This window comes from Microtus oregoni, unplaced genomic scaffold (assembly GCF_018167655.1).
Source record: "Microtus oregoni isolate MIOR12 unplaced genomic scaffold, Mior012 000054F_ref0000373, whole genome shotgun sequence".
NCBI classification, from domain to species: domain Eukaryota; kingdom Metazoa; phylum Chordata; class Mammalia; order Rodentia; family Cricetidae; genus Microtus; species Microtus oregoni.
The window spans coordinates 5,527,534-5,544,308 of record NW_024543830.1 but is presented as its reverse complement, the minus strand read 5'-3'; the positions used below and the strand labels follow the sequence as shown (position 1 = coordinate 5,544,308).

At 49.1% G+C, this 16,775-nt stretch overlaps 1 protein-coding gene across 11 annotated transcripts in view; it reads left to right on the top strand.

Moving 5' to 3' along the window:
• Positions 1 to 16,450, top strand: part of LOC121437847 (myomegalin-like) — a 209,651-nt gene extending 193,201 nt beyond the window's left edge. For 5 of the 11 annotated variants that reach the window (XM_041637929.1, XM_041637926.1, XM_041637931.1 and 2 more), the window contains 13 exons: positions 348 to 599; positions 1,618 to 1,749; positions 2,331 to 2,450; positions 3,981 to 4,170; positions 4,770 to 4,894; positions 8,462 to 8,695; positions 9,809 to 9,925; positions 11,059 to 11,285; positions 12,100 to 12,243; positions 13,214 to 13,352; positions 13,605 to 13,651; positions 14,531 to 14,582; positions 15,453 to 16,450. In XM_041637929.1, coding sequence (XP_041493863.1) covers positions 348 to 599; positions 1,618 to 1,749; positions 2,331 to 2,450; positions 3,981 to 4,170; positions 4,770 to 4,894; positions 8,462 to 8,695; positions 9,809 to 9,925; positions 11,059 to 11,285; positions 12,100 to 12,243; positions 13,214 to 13,352; positions 13,605 to 13,651; positions 14,531 to 14,582; positions 15,453 to 15,595 — 1,922 coding nt within the window. In that variant the 3' untranslated portion in view covers positions 15,596 to 16,450. Of the gene's footprint in view, positions 1 to 347; positions 600 to 1,617; positions 1,750 to 2,330; positions 2,451 to 3,980; positions 4,171 to 4,769; positions 4,895 to 8,461; positions 8,696 to 9,808; positions 9,926 to 11,058; positions 11,286 to 12,099; positions 12,244 to 13,213; positions 13,353 to 13,604; positions 13,652 to 14,521; positions 14,583 to 15,452 lie in introns of all 11 variants that reach the window. The other 6 variants (XM_041637932.1, XM_041637930.1, XM_041637928.1 and 3 more) reach the window with 3 other exon arrangements.
• Positions 16,451 to 16,775: the final 325 nt, after the last annotated feature.

Here is a 16,775-nt window from a genome sequence, read left to right as displayed (position 1 = left end):
TTACCCCTAACTTTGGAATGACTCCTACTTCCAGAACTTTCCTGAATTCTATCACAAGGACCTATCAGTAGGACTCAGAAATGGCGCCCTGAGCTTTTCCTTTGCATGCCCAAGTGATTTCAGATCTCTCATTATCCTTTGCCTCTCGGCGTCTCACTCTAGGAAATGCAGATGGGGAAAGTCAGGCTTAAGGTTTTGAGTTTTCACCGAACCCATACCCTGCGATGAACTGGGTTACCGACATCCCTCATATCCACCGCTAGTCTCTCTTCTCAGTGCTCTCAGTGTCCTCACGGTTCTTGGCTTCTGATACCGTTCGTTTCTCCCTTGTGTTTCCTTCTGTCCAGGTGTTAGCATGGCTCCTCCTGCCTCCACGGCCACACAGCTGAGCAGCCATCCAGAAGCTAGCTCTTCCCGCTACCTCAACCCCGCTCAGCCCCACTCTCCTGCAAGGGGCATCATAGAGCTGGGCGGAATCCCAGAGCCTAGCTACCTGGGTGGCAGCGGCCAGTGGGACATGATGAGGCCTCAGAAAGGGAGCATCTCTGGGGACCTGTCCTCAGGCTCCTCATTGTACCAGCTGAACTCCAAACCCACAGGTAACACACAGATCTGGGACTTGCTTTCTTCAGAAGGGAAATATAGACAGGATACAACTTCTCCATCCCTCAAATATGTCCTGTGCACAAAACCCCATCATACCAAGTGGAGGGTTGTAGCTCAGGGGGCAAATAGCACGATGGAGCTCAGTTCCCACAGTAGGAAACTGAATTCCCAAGAGACAGCCTAAAGTGAAAGGGTCTGCTTGTAACTGGAGAGTACTTTTCTGGGTTCTTCTGGGTCCTAGAGCCATGCAGGGGACTCCTTATTCCTGTCTTAGTAAAAGTGATGCAGGGAAGCCTCAAGCATTGGTCCCTAGCTATGACAGGTAGGTTGAGGGCATGTAGTTTTTACCTTAGGGCTTTCCTTTGGGTGGGAAAGGATGGATTTTGCTGAGAACTGTCAAATCATATATCAGTAAGAGTAAAGGGGCTGAAAGGACAGTAAGACCTTCTCGGTCACCGCCCCCCCCCCCAACCACACCCAAGAGGTGGGCACACCTTGCCAGGTCAGTTAGGGTTGTCAGTTATTTTGTTATTTTTTTAATTTCTTTTTTATGTGCATTGGTGTTTTGCCGTGGGTGTCGGGCCCCTGGAACTGAAGTTAAGACAGCTGTGGGCAGGAGGGGAGCAGAGAAAAATGTAAAGCTCCATAAAAATCTATTTAAAAAAATTTAAATAAAAGACAGTTGTGGGCTGCCATGTGGATGCTGGGGATGGAACCCAGGTCTTCTGGAAGAAGAGTCAGTGCTCTTAACTGCCCCAACTGTCAGTTACTTTCTAAGTGATATATAGCTCCCTTTTTACGGTAGATGGATGGCGGTCTGCGGGCTCTCCTTAGCAAGGGGCCATCCTGTGCTTGAGGAGTTCTCTTCTTCTTAAGCAAAGCTGCCTGGGTGGGAAAACACCGTGAGCGTAAGGAAGGTGATATTAGGGCCAGGCTGAGCATGCTCTAGTAGAGCTCACCTATCCTAGTAGCCAGCGTTCTAGTTCCTGCCTTGTCCTGGGATGGTTGCAGGGGCCGACCTGTTGGAAGAGCATCTTGGTGAGATCCGGAACCTGCGCCAGCGCCTGGAGGAGTCCATTTGTGTCAACGACCGGCTGCGGGAACAGCTGCAGCATAGGCTCAGCTCCACTGCCCGGGAAAGCGGTAGGCGAGGCCCAGCCTCTGTCCCGACTGAGCCGACAGTCCCTAGGCAGAGCTCTACAGCGCTCTAAGCCCTCCAATGCTCTTTTCTTCACTCGGTTGCCACAGTATTGTCGGATGTGTCTGAGTTCAGAGACTGACTTTCTCTGGCCTCTTGTCCCTAATCTCTATGTACCTGACTGGTTCTCTGTGTCCTTGTGACTGGTAAGCAGTAAGGCAGGTTGATGAAGAGCTACTCCCACCCACTTCACTTAGGAGGCCATTAGTCCCCCGCCCCCGCCCCGACCCCTGCCAATGTTGTCATCTGGAGGTCACCCTTCATATATGCGATTGGCCCTTCTACACAGCAACCTCAGTCAGTGAGGGAGAAGAAGCTTCCTACACAATTGTTATGCCTGCACATACTAGGTACACACAAGAATGCATGCTCTGAGAACCAACACGTATCACTCTGCATCAGCCACTGTGCTCAAGTTAATCCCACACCTTGAGGGTCGCAGATTTCTGCTGGGTCAGGACAGCAGATCTTTGGGGGAAAGGAAAAGCATCTGTTACATGGGACATACATGTGTTTTCTGGGACAGGTTCCACCTCTCACTTCTACAGTCAGGGCCCGGAGTCCATGCCTCAACTCTACAATGAAAACAGAGCCCTAAGGGAAGAAAACCAAAGCCTGCAGGCTCAGCTCAGTCACGCTTCCAGAGGTGGGTTGTGCAAAATCACAAGCTATAGTTCCTCCTAGGTCTGTGTCTACCCTGGCCAGGATGATCACCAGCTGGAAAAGCAAAGAGAAGGCTGATAGAACAGCTACCCAGATTTACCAGTCCAAGATTTACATTACTAATCTGTCTACAAGGGGCTATTCCCTAAGACAATGGTTCTCAATGTGTGAGACCTTTTCTGGGGGTCAAACAACCGTTTCACGAGGGTCATTTAAGACCATCAGAAAACACAGATATTTACATTATGGTTCATAGCAGTAGCAAAATTATAGCTATAAAGTAGCAACAGAAATAATTTTATGGTTGCAATCATTACAACATGTGGAACTGTATGAAAGGGTCACAGCATTAGGAAGTTGAGAACCACTGCCCTAAGAGAGCCCAACCCTGGACCTTAGGCTGCTAGGTTCTGGGACTGAATGGCTCTAGGAAGCCCATGCCTTTTAAAGCGCACCACATTCATCCAGCTAGCTGTCTACCCAGCTGTCTTGTTGGTTTGGAATCTGCCCCCTTCCACCTGCTCACAGATACTGGGATCCATAACAACAGATAGTGTACATGCCTGTAATCTCTCATACGCCTCCAGACCAGTACAGCTGTGGGCAGCTGTCTGGGTCCTGTTCTCCATTCCTCGGCCTTCTCACTACCTCCCTCACTTAGGGATGCCCTCCGGTGGTCCTCCTGTCTCCATGTCCTCTAAGGCTTTTCCAACCCTTCTTAATCATCATCTATAAGTGGGCATCATTTCCCATGTGGCCTGGGAGGTAAATTACTTTAGTATTAATTGACCCGATTAAACCAGTATCTGACTAGTAACACATTATTTTTATTTACAAATATCCTTTGAAAGGCTATTAAAAGGCTACGAACAATATATGAGAGTATTAAGTCCAGAATGAAGGAATCCTTATGGAGGCAAAAGGCAAGAAGAGCTATTTCTCCAGTACACAGAGATTTGAGAGGCAAGGCCCAGGACAGAATTAAGGTTGATGGATGAGGGGAGGCAGAGAGATTAATCTTCCAGTGCATGCTGGGAGAGGAGACCAGCCTCAGTGGTGAGACATAGTAAGAGATGGATACACTTGTTGTCATGGACTAGCCTCAGATGAAGAGTCCCTGTAGATCCTCTTCAAGAATGTCACATGGTCAAAAAACACCAAACGTCCCAATTTTCAAAATGGTGACAAAAATATATTCTGAAAACCATAAACAAGAAATCAGTGCTGGTCTTTGATAACACTGCAGGTAGAGAGTTGAGCAGCTGCTGTGGGCGCCTAGAAAGCACTGGCCTTTAGGAACATGCTGCCTTCCCTCAAAGCAAGGGCAGATGTGTTTACACAGAGGGTCAGACACCACTAGGAAAGAGACCCCCACCCCGCAGGATGTGGTGTCCACTAAGTCAGACTGCCCCCGCCCAGGACTTTTCTTCGCCCGGCCTCACATGTATTTAGGGTTTGACTTTCCGTTGAGCTTTAGGCCATGACATAACTACCCCTGTGGCCTACTCACTAGGACACTCCCAGGAATTGGAGCGCCTGCAGGAGGCTCTGCTTGCCTCTCAAGCCCAGCTTCAGGAGCTGGAGAGAGAGCTGGAGCAGCAGAAGGCTGAGCGGCAGCAGCTGCTGGAAGACTTGCAGGAGAAGCAGGAAGAGATCTTGCACTTCCGGGAAGAGAGGCTATCCCTCCAGGAAAAGGACTCCAGGTAGGCGGGGCCTTGATAAGGAAGGCCCCACTTTCAGTGCAGAAGTGAGACTGACAAAACAGTGGTTTCTTCCTTTGGAAAACCGACTCCCCTCGCTGTTCCTGCCACCGTGGTCACTGTCTCCCCTCGCTGTTCCTGCCACAGTGGTCACTTGGAGCAAAAGGAAGACCCCACTTTGAGCAAAAAGAATAACTTTCGGTATTCCAAGGTCAAGAGGTGAAGTCCTATTATGAAGGTTTCAGTCTGTTGGAGACCGGCAAGAGAGTATTCCCATGCTTCTTGTTAGATACAGGACATCACTTTCTCCAAAAGCTCTAAGTTGCTATGCCAGTAGAAACCCTGTGTCTGTCTCTCAGCATGGAGAACACTGTAGAGCTAGTGAGAGACCTGTGAGGTGATTTCACTGCTGCCAGCAAAGGGAGCTGATGCTTGGACTTCAAGCTAATTTGCTTGACCTGCCCAGACTCTGCTAAGTGAAAGTGCTGGCCACCCCACCCCACCCCAGAGTTGATATCTGGGACTAAGATGCCTCAGGTACAGGCTGGCTCACAGCTCATGTCCCCCACATGGCCCGGCGAACTCTTGCCTCTCCTTGGCAGGCTGCAGCACAAGCTGGCTTTCCTGCAACAGCAGTGTGAAGAGAAGCAGCAGCTCTCGGCCTCCCTGCAGTCAGAGCTCCAGATCTACGAGTCACTCTACGGAAACCCTAAGACGGGCATGAAAGGTACGAGGACTCTCTGCCTCTTCTCTGCCAAGCCCAAGGCTGGGGGGGCTGTTGACATGAGTGGGCCAAGCCTGGGTGCTCTTAAGGACAGACCCCAAGGATCATACTTCACCCACTTAAATAGTCAAAAACAATCTAATCAAGGTAAGATTATAGCATGTTTTTGTTTTAATAGAGTAATGTCCTTGGGCTGTCACTGAAAAGATTTTAAATGTGGTAAAAACAAACATGGCAACCTGGACAATGGGCGTCTACCCACCTCCCTTCCTGAAGGCGTAAGTCATAAACAATGCCACACCAGTTTGGAATTATGATTAATAGGGTGGTATTTATTTAAAGGGGAAAAAACTTACAGATCACTGTCAGCCCTAATTACTACACCTTCCCACAGGGAGAAACTGACTCAAAACCAAAGGAAAAGCAATACCTAATGAAACACCACTAATAGGTCTTACATTTCAAGTCTAGGTTTAAATATTAGGTAATTACTGAGCAGTTTTTTTTCATCTACTGAAATAAAAATCTAGTATTTAAGAATCCAAGTATGTTTCCCTACTCAGACGGAGAAAGGTCTGAGTTACATTATGTTAATGAGTTATAACAGGTTATATAATAGGGCCCGCATCATATAAAATGGTCAAACGGAGAAAGGTATAATGAGTTATGTTATAAACAGGTAATCACAGGGCTGACATCAGGTAATATGATCAGCAAAGACAAACACTTAAATCACCAGCTTGAAGAAAAGCATCATGGTGAAAGCATGGAACGGGAGGCCTGGCGCTGAGGCTGCTCATGGTTTTGAAGGCAGGCAAGTTGGTAGAATCTTTTTTATACAAGGACAGTGTAGGGCAAAGGCTGTTGTTAGCCCCACTCACCCTGAAACTGTGGTGGTGTGGACAAGATGTCCATGTGGTGAGGCCACATCTTATATGCAGCTAGTTTGTGGGGGACTTGGCACCATGGGGATCACAATGAAGGCAGGGGCTCCCTTAGGGAAGGGATGAGAAGGTACAGAGTCAATGGCACAGACCCCCGGAGTCAGGTAAGTGGCAAAGCAGACCCATTTATTCAGCAATGGGGAGAGCCTTCTATATCCTCCTCCCAGCACCCAGGCTGAGTTCCCATCCTTTGATATTGTGTGCTGGTCAATCATTGGCTAGGCATGATCAGGACAGGAACTGTTGCTAGGCCCTCAGGCAGACTCCAGGTTGGCTCATCCCTTGGCCTTGTAGGCCTTACCTTCCTATAAGGATTCAGGATCACAGTGATCTGACTTTATCCAAAAAACCTTCCTTCCTCCCTCCCTCCTTCCCTCCCTCCTTCCTTCCTTCCTTCCTTACAGACTAGCCTCAAACTCACAGAAATCTGCCTGCCTCTGCCTCCTGAGTGTTGGGATTAAAGGTGTGCACCACCAGCAGCCCAAAACTGAATTTCTTAAAGCTGGATCTAGCGCCTTAATTTGCTGAAGAGAAAATGAATTAGAACTTTGAATTATAGAGAATGCATCAGGCTGGAATGAATGGCTGAAGCCCAGAGCTAGGGTGCAGTGGGTCCTTCTGCCTGCGGGAGCCCCTTGGTACTAGAGGAGTATGAAATCAGAGGGTGGAAAGGGCAGCTGCTGGCAGACAGAAAACGTAAAGATCAAGACCAGGGTTTACTTTCAAAGAAGAGAGCTCCATGTTGAAAACAGAGTTTTAGGATGCAGTTTGGAAACAATGACATCTTAAAACTTGCAGGCAAATGGATAAGTCTAGAAAAACATCTTATTGAGTGAGGTAACCCAGACCCAGAAAGACAAATATCATATGTACTCACTCATAATTGGCTTTTAGACATAAAGCAAAGAAAAACCAGCCTACAATTCACAATCACAGAGAACCTAGACAATATAAGAGAATCCTAAGAGAGACATAGATGGATCTAATCTACATGGGATGTAGAAAAAGACAAGATATCCCGAGTAAATTGGGAGCATGAGAACCATGGAAGAGGGTAGAGGGGGAGGGGAGAAAAAGGGAGGGGAGCAGAGAAAAATATATAGATCAATTAAAAACAATAAAAAAATGAAATTTAAAAAAAAGATGCAGTTTGGTGGGACATACTAGAGTTAGGAGACCTTTATCTGGGGCGCCTCGTGGATGAATCGTAAAGACTTTTCTAGGTGAACAGATAAGGGTCAGTTGAGGAGATAAAGTACCCAAATGCTCATACGGAAGGGAGAAAGTCATGAGGCCTCAGCCCTGAACAGAGAGCCACAGGTAGCTAAGGAATGCTGAAAGAGGGAGAAATAAATAGTCTTCCCCAGGGAAGAGCCTGCCAACTGGTTATCCAACATCAAACGGTCAGCTCTGAAAACATGTACAGATAAGGACAAGTAACTTTATGGGAGCCAAGCAGAGCACCAGGCCATGAACTGGAGGAGGTGGGTCACACGAGAGGGATTGGAAGGAAGAAAGGGAAGGAGAGAAATGAATAACTGTATTATAATCTCAAAATTTAAAAATTATCATTAAAAAGATACAGTGATATTGGGAAGATAAAGGGCAGCGAGCGAAGGCTTTTCCAAAAGCAAGCAAAAGTTAGCGAGAATTTGGAACCAGGGAAAGAGAAAGTGTAATAGAACCTTTATCTACAAAGCAACTTCATCCTGATCCCCCACACACATGCATGCGGTGCGTGTGCATCCTCTCATGCGGTGCTCTTGGTGCACAGGTGTTCCTGAGCTCATTTCAAATCCGCTAATGCTCCAGAATTCCTGATTTTGAATGCCAGAATCCAGCAAGGTAGCTAAATCATAGGTTCTTCCACATATTCATTTGATGACAAACATACTCAAAATATTCAGTCTCTCTCTGCTTGGCTGTTCACATAGCTCATGGCAGAGAGAATTGTGAGCTATGAGCTAGCTGCAGCAGGATAGGTAGCAGAAGGTGTACGGTCTCGGTAAAATCCAAAACTAATTCTGTCTTGCAACATCTAAGTGGCTCTCAGGTCTTCCGGTAAGAAATGTCTAATTCTGAGCTGTTTATTAGCTCTTTTTATCTTTGCATGTGGAAATACACGTGGTAAGTTACCTTCCATGTGGTAAAGCGGGGATGAGAAGCATGAAGAAGGTGGACATTCACCTAGGAATTCTGGACTCGGGTCTAAGGTTCCTGCCTTCCCTTCTCCTGTTGCCAAGAGGCCTATGTGTTCCTGCTTTTCCTCTCCGAATATGGCATTCATCAAATCTCCCTCTCCCTCCTCCTTCAGTCTTTTCCAGTTCAGTGCTGACCTGCTTTAGAGCCTGCAGGAGACACTGTATGCTGATTCTCACCTGCCAGTCCAAATGCCCCACAGGCATGCTTGACTAATGTGACCCTCAGGGGAATTCCAGGCTCATTACAGACCACCCTGCTCTGCTCCTGGTGCCCTATGAGAATGGTTGTGTCTCACAGACTTGTGGCCAAACTCCTACGCCTCCAGTGGGGCCCTTGGCAGGAAGGAATGTCACAGAGAAGCCTTCTGACTATTACATGGAAATCCATGGTCAGTAATGCTATGTCCCCCTCTCTCTTCTTTCAGCTTTCAGCCTAGATTCCTGTTGCCAAGTCCCCGGTGAGTTGAGCTACCTGGTGGCAGAGATACGGGCCCTGAGAGCCCAGCTGGAGCAGATCATCCAAGTGAACAACGGTCTACGACTGCAGCTGGAACAGCAGCTGGATCGTGGTGCTGGCAAAGCCACTCTCAGCCCCTCCTCTGTCGGCCAGAACGTCTCCGCTGACATGGAGCCTGCACACACACAGCCTCTCTTTCAAGGTACGAAAGAGAGGGGAGCAGAAGCTCCCGCCCGGGGAGATGTCTGTGGCACAAGGGACAGTCCTGCTGAACTGCTCTGCCCGCTCAGGCGGAGACAGGACATGTTTTCACACGGTCTCATGAGTGACAACCCGGGATTCAGGATCAGGCCTGCCTCCATGTTCCTAGTTTGCTACTTTCAGGTTATCCACTTGGGGCAAAGTATTTAAATTCTCAAATGTTTAACTCTTAATTTACTCCACTTGAAAATGGGACTGGTAAGAGATAGCATGTATGGTTATCTGTAGCATTAAGTAATTGCCAAGGGTCTGGAACAAAAAGAATTGGTTCCTCCTATGTATATAGTGCTTTAGAATTTACCAGGAGTCTTCAAATATACAATTTCACTGAAATAGGGCATTTTACCCATCTCTGTATTTCTTTTTTTTAAAAAAAATATTTATTTATTATGTATACAGTGTTCTGTCTGTCTGTATGCTTGCTGGCCAGAAGAGAGCACCAGATCTCATTACAGATGGCCATGAGCCACCATGTGGTTTCTGGGAACTGAACTCAGGTCCTCTGGAAGAACAGTCAGTGCTCTTAACCTCTGAGCCATCTCTCCAGCCCCGCATCTCTGTATTTCCTATGAGAAAATGGAGTCCCAAGACATTTAATAGGCAAACAAGGGTCACTCGTGCTAGGAGCCAGGATCAGGTGCTTAGGGAGCAATCAGGAGCAATGGACTGGACTCTGCTGCGCTAGTGGGCAGGATAATAACCAGACTGCTGACTGGGGAAAGGGCTCTCCCACTGAGCCTCTCTCTATGCCCGTACTCAGCATGTAACATCTATACTATGTACATTTCTGCGTAACCATATTCCATTCAAGGCATTGTACTAGATTCTGCATGACAATTATATCCAAAATTGGGCTTATAAAATGCCTACCAATCTTTTCAACTAGTAATGACATTCTCTGAAACATACCCTCCTCAGGAGTGCACATGAAATTCTTTGCCAACTCTCCATGTTGTGGCCTATGGGTGCTGGTTTTCTGAGGTCATGCGTGTGTCACATGGCTCAGTCTGTAGCATGTCCGCAGACCTGACATGGCTGCTGTTTTGTTTCCTAGGTTCAACTGCTTCCCCTCCGGTCCGGGATGTTGGCTTGAGTTCTCCCGCCACGGTCCTCCCCAGCTCCTCCTGCTCTGGTCCTGACTCAGACGCTGCCACCATCACCAGGACAAATGGTAAATACAGCAGTGAAAAGATTCAGATGATGATGGAAAGCTGCTGATGCAGACAACCCTTGGCTGACTCTTGGATCAGGCAGCCCCTGTGTCTAGGGGTCTGTCTCGGGCTGGCTCCTGCCGGTGCACCATCCTCTGCCTTTCTCTTCCCTGTCCTTTCCCTGCTGCTCCGGTTTTCCTTTCTTGTCCCCTCGTTGCTCTGTTCTAGAGTGGGGCTCCTCCTCTGTATCCAGCAGCTTCACTTCCGGGTCATCCTTTACCCAGAAACTTGCTCACTGACAGTATTTATCCTTCATGGTTTTCCTGTTGAAAATGTCGTAGCATCTTTTTTGTTGTTTTGACCAAGTTCCCAGAGAGAAGCAGTGTGAGTGAGAAAGGGGTGCTTCTGGCTCACAGCTGCAGGTTGCACCCCCATCATGACAAGGAAGTTCTGGGTACCCAACAGAGCTGTCACATAGCATCTGGCACCAGAATCAGAGAGCAGTGAACACACGTATGCCAGTGCTTAGCATGCCTTCTCCTGAAGCTGAACGCGGCAAGGACGGGGGTCGGGGAGTGGGAAACGCCGGTCAAATAATCCCAAGATAACTCCAAAGGATTCCAAGATTATCCTTTATTGTAAGGGAAAAACTCACGGAACAGGAATAGGGGTCCCACCTCAAGGTGTGGAGTGTAGGGACAAGAGAGCAAGAGCTAGGTGGGCAGCAGTTTTCTCTGGGTACCCAAAAAGTCATGCCCCAGCCTCTTAAAGGTCATTGGCTGAAGGAGGTTTCCCATCATCCTCCACTTCATCCATCTCAGGATACCCCGTCTAGGGAATGGGTCGGCCACAACTGTGTCTTCCCACATAAGTTAATGCCATCAAAATGGTTTACAGCAGGCATGCTTAGAAGCCCACCTCCCAGACAATTCCAAATTCTGTCTGGTGACAGCACTACCTCAGCTCGGATGTGTCTAACAAAGTGACACAAGATTAATTATAACTACGTTGACGTAGACTGCTCTGTGAACTCTACCATCCTGTGTTACTGAAGGCTGGCCAGCTTCTTCCCTCTTTCATTGTCCCTTTGGAGTCGAGTGAACTGAAGTTGTTGTTAGGGAAAGCAATGGACTCTATTTTGTTTCTTCGTCAGAGCTAGGTTCAGATGACTCTGCAGCAATGAAGGACCCTCCCAAGTTGGAGGGCGATGCTATTGATGGCGCCTTTGCCAACAAACATGGCCGACACGTCATCGGCCATGTCGATGACTACAGTGCTCTACAGCAGCAGATCAGGCAAGGCAAGCTCCTGGTCCAAAAGATACTGTCTCTTGCGAGGCCAGCGTGCAACATCCCTGGACCTGAAGCTCAGGGCACAGAGGTGAGAATCTGACACTCTTGGGGACTCTCTTTGCACAGTCCTTCCTTCTACACTTTACATCGCCCAGCCACTCACAAGTGACTTAGGTTTATTCAGCCAGAATCTCTTTCCTGTCTCCCATCTTCACTCTGCCACAGATCAGGGTAACTTGATGCTTTGACTGAGAGCCCCAGAAAACCCTGTGTTTTATAACAGGGCACTTGTAAAATGCTGACATACCATGCCCACTGTTTTGTAGCAACTTTGATAGCTTATATAGATTAGGAATGCTGGCATAAAGCCTCGCCTAGATAGATTAAAGTCAATCCAGTGGACAGGCAGCCACACAAACTCGTGTATAGGAAGGGTAGTGCACTTAATACCCTGTTCAGACTGAGCACAGGAGGGGAGGCAGCCAGTGAAGCTCTTCAGTGTGCTCGGTTGTTAAGAGGGAGCAGGCACAAGTGACGATGTTGTTTGAGACACTGGCCACTCGTGGGTGCCTGCATAGGACAGCCTTGTCTATGAGGACCCTCTACCAAGGAGCAAGATAGAGTTTCTTATTGATATGCACAAAAGGGTGTGACAGGCACAGTGTGAGGAACGGTCGTCTGTAATTGCATGTCAGACAAGCAAGGCACAGTTTCATAGAGGATGGAATACAAGAAGGGTTTCAGGCAGAGACCAGCTGTCCTGGAACTGTAGGGTAAAGCCAGGGTTTGCAGCAGGCCTGTGTGCTGGGCTCGTTCACACGGGATGCTTGAGCCCGGTGCTGGGAGTGATGGGATGCTCCAGTTCCTGGGAGATCCATGGCTACCCTGTCCTCTTTTCCCAGGTACCAGGTAACAAAAGTGTCCAGGAGCTGCGGAGCAGTGCCAGTGCTCTGAGCCACACCCTAGAAGAGTCTGCATCTCTCCTCACCATGTTCTGGAGAGCAGCCTTGCCAAGCTCGCCTGGGTCTGGACTGGTAGGCAAAGCGGTAAGAGGCTGGGTCTTGGTTGGCTGAAACCTGCCTTTTTCATGCCAGTATGGCCCTGCTCCCAACCGCTTCAGCTTCAGATATTTCCAGGTCTTATACCTTGATGTTTGAGCTGATCAAGAGACCTGTTGACAATATGGCGCTCTTCCTCCACCCCTAAGGTCCGCCTGGCCAAGAGATTATAGACTGTCACCATGAGCATGAGAGCCTCTTTTAGCTGTGGTCTGGAGACTCAACAGCTTTTAAAGTTTGTGTCTCTGGGTCAGGCCTGGGGAAGCCAGCCACCTCCTGGGGTCTGCTTGCCTCTCTGGCGGGCTGTGGTTGGCAGACTCTTACACAGCGGTATTCCAGCTGCAGATAACTGTTCCTGATGTCTGTGGACTCAGATATGCTAATCCAAGGTGCTTTCATGTCACCACAGTGGAAGATATTTGCAAAGTTTCCCACTGTCCTCTGGCCAGCCCCATCTCTTCAGATAGAACATCCCTGAACTCCTAAGTGTCACTTACGATGAGGAGTTAAGGAAATTCTACAGGACCAAACAGAACATTTGCTTGCATTTGAGATTTAGTGCTGACCTAGAGAGAGGCTCTCTCCAGCAGGCTTTTCCATGTCTCTCTGGTGGCCTGGTCCTCAGCTGTCTTCAGCTGGGGTTTGAGAGTTTTGATATTGTTTGTTCATTTTGCCTTATTTTATTTTTCTCGAGACAGGGTTTCTCTGCATATCTCTGTCCTGGAACTCACTCTGTAGACTAGGCTGGCCTTGAACTCAGGGATCCATCTGCCTCAGCATCTCAAGTGTTGGTATTAAAGATGTACATCATCATTGCCTGGCTAAGGTTTGAGGGGTTTTAAAGGAGGGAATTCAATACAAAAAGACTGAGAAAACGGTAGCATTCCGCTCGACCATCGCGTGCACAGCGTGCGTTTCAGCCATAGGGGGATTGTCTGAATCTATCCCTCCTCCTCAGGGACAGTTGATAGAGAAGGAACTCCTGGATCTGCGAGCCCAAGTGTCCCAACAAGAACAGCTCCTCCAGAGAACTAACGAGCGTCTGAAGACGGCTAAGCAGAAGAAAAAGATCATGGAACAGTACATCGTGAACCACCGTAGGTGTCCCTGAAGGACCCGTGGGGAGGGCTCTTCCAAGACACCCGACCTTGCAGCTGATCAATAGTGACCAGAGGGACTCGGGAATGTTAGGGGGCACTGATGAGCAATGGTGGGTACAGAGGGAAGGGGTGTGGCTAGCAACAGACCACACACACTGAGTGGCAGAGAAAGTGGTTTAGGATGCATGTGCCGAGCAAGTCAGACTCAACTGGTAACTTCCATACTGTGGGGCTGTTTTATGTTTCCAGTGACCAGAACCCATGATGTCTTGAAGAAAGCACGGACTAACTTAGAGGTAAAGGCAACACTGCAGCACTTAACCACAGAGCCTGTCCTTAACCCACAGCTCTGGCCACGTGTCTGTGGGGCCCCTGGCTAGCTCTGATATTCTGAGAGCTTTCTGGTCATGTGGGGCCCCTGGCTAGCTCTGATATTCTGAGAGCTTTCTGGTCACGTGGGGCCCCTGGCTAGCTCTGATATTCTGAGAGCCTGCTGGTCCAGTGTAGGCCATGCCCCCCCAGCAAACCCGACCCTACCTTGCTCCTCGGCCCCTCTGCTTGCCCTCATCTTGTTTCCCTCTCTCCCTTTCACTGAAGCTCTGTCCTCTATGTGGGGTGAGGAGGCTGGGAAGTAAAGCGCAGGTGACCCCTGAGGGCAGGGACATTTGGAGTTTGCCTCAGAGGCCAGTTGTGCCCTGTGAGTTCCCTAAAAGGCTCTGTGGAAAATACAAACAACGTAGACAGAACCTTACAAATTGCCTCCGCCATGATTGCTGCGAGGTTGGGAGTATCCTTGCCTTTAAAGGTCCCGGATGATCTTGGTTTAGTTTCATGGATCTAGAAGAGAACTTGAAAATAAACCCTGCCCACTAAGGGGAAAGATGTCTATCCCTGGCAGGTGTTCTCCACAGTTACCTCAAATGCTAAGTGCCGGCCCTCCCTCGGGAAAGCAGTGTGAGGGAGAACTGTGTGTATATGATGTGGCTTCGAAATCATAACCTATTCTCTGAATATAGACTTGACACAGCCAGAGCAGCCCAGTCTCTGCCCAGAAAGTTCCTAATTGCGTCTGCCACAATGTCTGCCCGCGCAAGGGGGTTGGGCCTTGGTGTAGCTCACTCTTTTGTCTTGGTCTAATTCTTCTCTGACGACTCTTCTTTCCCGAGCCTCTGTAGCACGGCCCTTACGAGATTGCCTCTGTGCGGCCATATTCCTGTCCCAGCAAAGGTAACCGACCCATGGCCTCCGGCACCACTGGCTCAGCCTGTGGAAGCGTGCCTCTCTAGTTCCCAGGCCCCTGTGGAGGGTCACAGGCCTGGGCCTAACTTAGTCCCAAGGCCTGTCACTAACTGGCTGTGTGGCTTTGGCTGGCCCCTTCTCTGTGAGCCTGCTGCCCCAAGTCTATAATGGTAGAACTCTTCTTTTTTCTTTTTCTTTTCTTTTTTTGTTTGTTTGTTGGTTGGTTTTTTGTTTTTGTTTTTTTGAGACAGGGTTTCTCTGTAGCTTTGGAGCCTATCCTGGAACTAGCTCTTGTAGACCAGGTTGGACTCGAACTCACAGAGATCCACCTGCCTCTGCCTCCCAAGTGCTGGAATTAAAGGCGTGTGCACCATCACCACCCGACTTAGAACTCTTCTTAGATTATCTCTGAGGTCCTGGGGACTGGACCCTTTCTCTGATAACTGGGACATGACTTACCAAGAGGCCTTCCTGCTGGATCCCTCTCCCCTCTACAGAGGGCTCGTTTTGCGTGTTCATATCTTGCTCAGCGCTTTTTTTTCTTGAGAGATATAAAGACCCCTTTGGTTTCTGTTTGTTTGCCGGACCACTTGCTTTGGAGCATGAACTGACTCCTGAAGGGAGCGTGCTGGGATCCAGCCACTCAGTCTGGTGATGGAAGCAGCAGGAATCTGGGAATATGCAAGGCTTCCCTCTAACCTAGGCTTCAGGAGTCTCCAGGCCAGCACTCCCTGCCCCATGTTCCTCCTCCTAACCAGCTCTCAGGCTCTTGGCTTCCAGCACATTTGCCCCTCACTCCAGACTCCAGCCTGGTCTGACCGCTTGCTCTGACTAGATTTGTTTCCCTCTTATCTGCAGGTGAAATCCTTCAGGGCTCGGTCACACACCTCAGCCTTGTGACCCTTGCCTTCCAGGAGCCACACAAGAAGCGAAGCCAGAGGTTCTTAAAGCAGCAGGAAGGGTGGGCCTGCCCCAGCCTTGTGCAGTTGCCCATCTGCTAAGGAATACCTGTTCCCACCCCTCCCTGCTGGAGGTCCGGAAAAGGGCTCAGAGCTGTGTCCACATGGGACAGACAGGAAGGAGAGTGGCATCCTGGCTACAATGATTATGGTTCACCAAGGCCCACTGGGCCCAGCACTAAGCAAAACTGATGTAGACTGCATAGAGGGCCTTGCGGCACTGCTTCCAAACAGCCTCGGCGGCATGGCACCTGCCCTGTTGGTTCTTGCCTCAGCATCTGTCCTCAGCACCGCCAACTCAGGGGAACCAGGACCTCGCTGCCCACAAAGGGATGCGTGGTCCCAACACTGAAGCTCCTCAGACAGCTGTAAAAGCACACTCTCTGGCGACAGTGCCCTGCTGGACAGTGTTGGGGCTCGGCAAGCTCCCCTCACAAACCCGCTCTTAACCCAGGCCAGCCCTGTGGGTCAAGCCAGGTAGTACTTTGGTCTGTACCACCACACCAGAGTCTACATATCAAACGTGGTGACTTGTAGGTGCCAACTGCTTAGCCTAGCCCCTTCTGTTTCTTATATGATCTCAAGTTGAATTGGCTCCCTTAAGTGCGCCGTCCCTTATAATCCTCAGGGGAATGGGGGACTGGAGGCTGCATGGAGCCTGTTGAATGTCTAGCATACAGCACACCGGTACCTCTTTGAATGGCATGGGCGAGGGCTGTTCTGTCCTGAAGGCTGTGTGTCTTCACAGTGCTTGTAGGATGTGGGTGTGTGTATAAATGTATAATATAGATTTCTATGTTGCTCTGGCCATGTGTTGCAGGCTGTAATGTGTAGACAGGTGAGAAGACACTCTGCAGTCTTTCTGATGGCTATTAAAGCAAGCCGTGTATAAAGTAATTGCTTTCCTTTGCTTCTTATTTCTGCTCCAGCTCCTAGAATAAGGATATAAGAATATGAAAGACATGTGCTGCCATCTGGCATCCCCCTGTGTGTGCGCCTTATCTCAGGTGGTCTGCCTAAAGCCCCCTGAGTATAAACCCTAGTTCCTGGCAAGATGAAAGAAACCATCATGAGCCAGGAAAAACTCGCTCAACTGCAGGACAGCTGTGTCTTAATAGGGGCGGAAAGATTGCAGAAAGGAAGTGGATCACATAACGGCCACAGCAGAAGATAAAAACTTCAGTTCTCCTTAGAAGTGAGGGGTGAACAACATCTCTGGTTC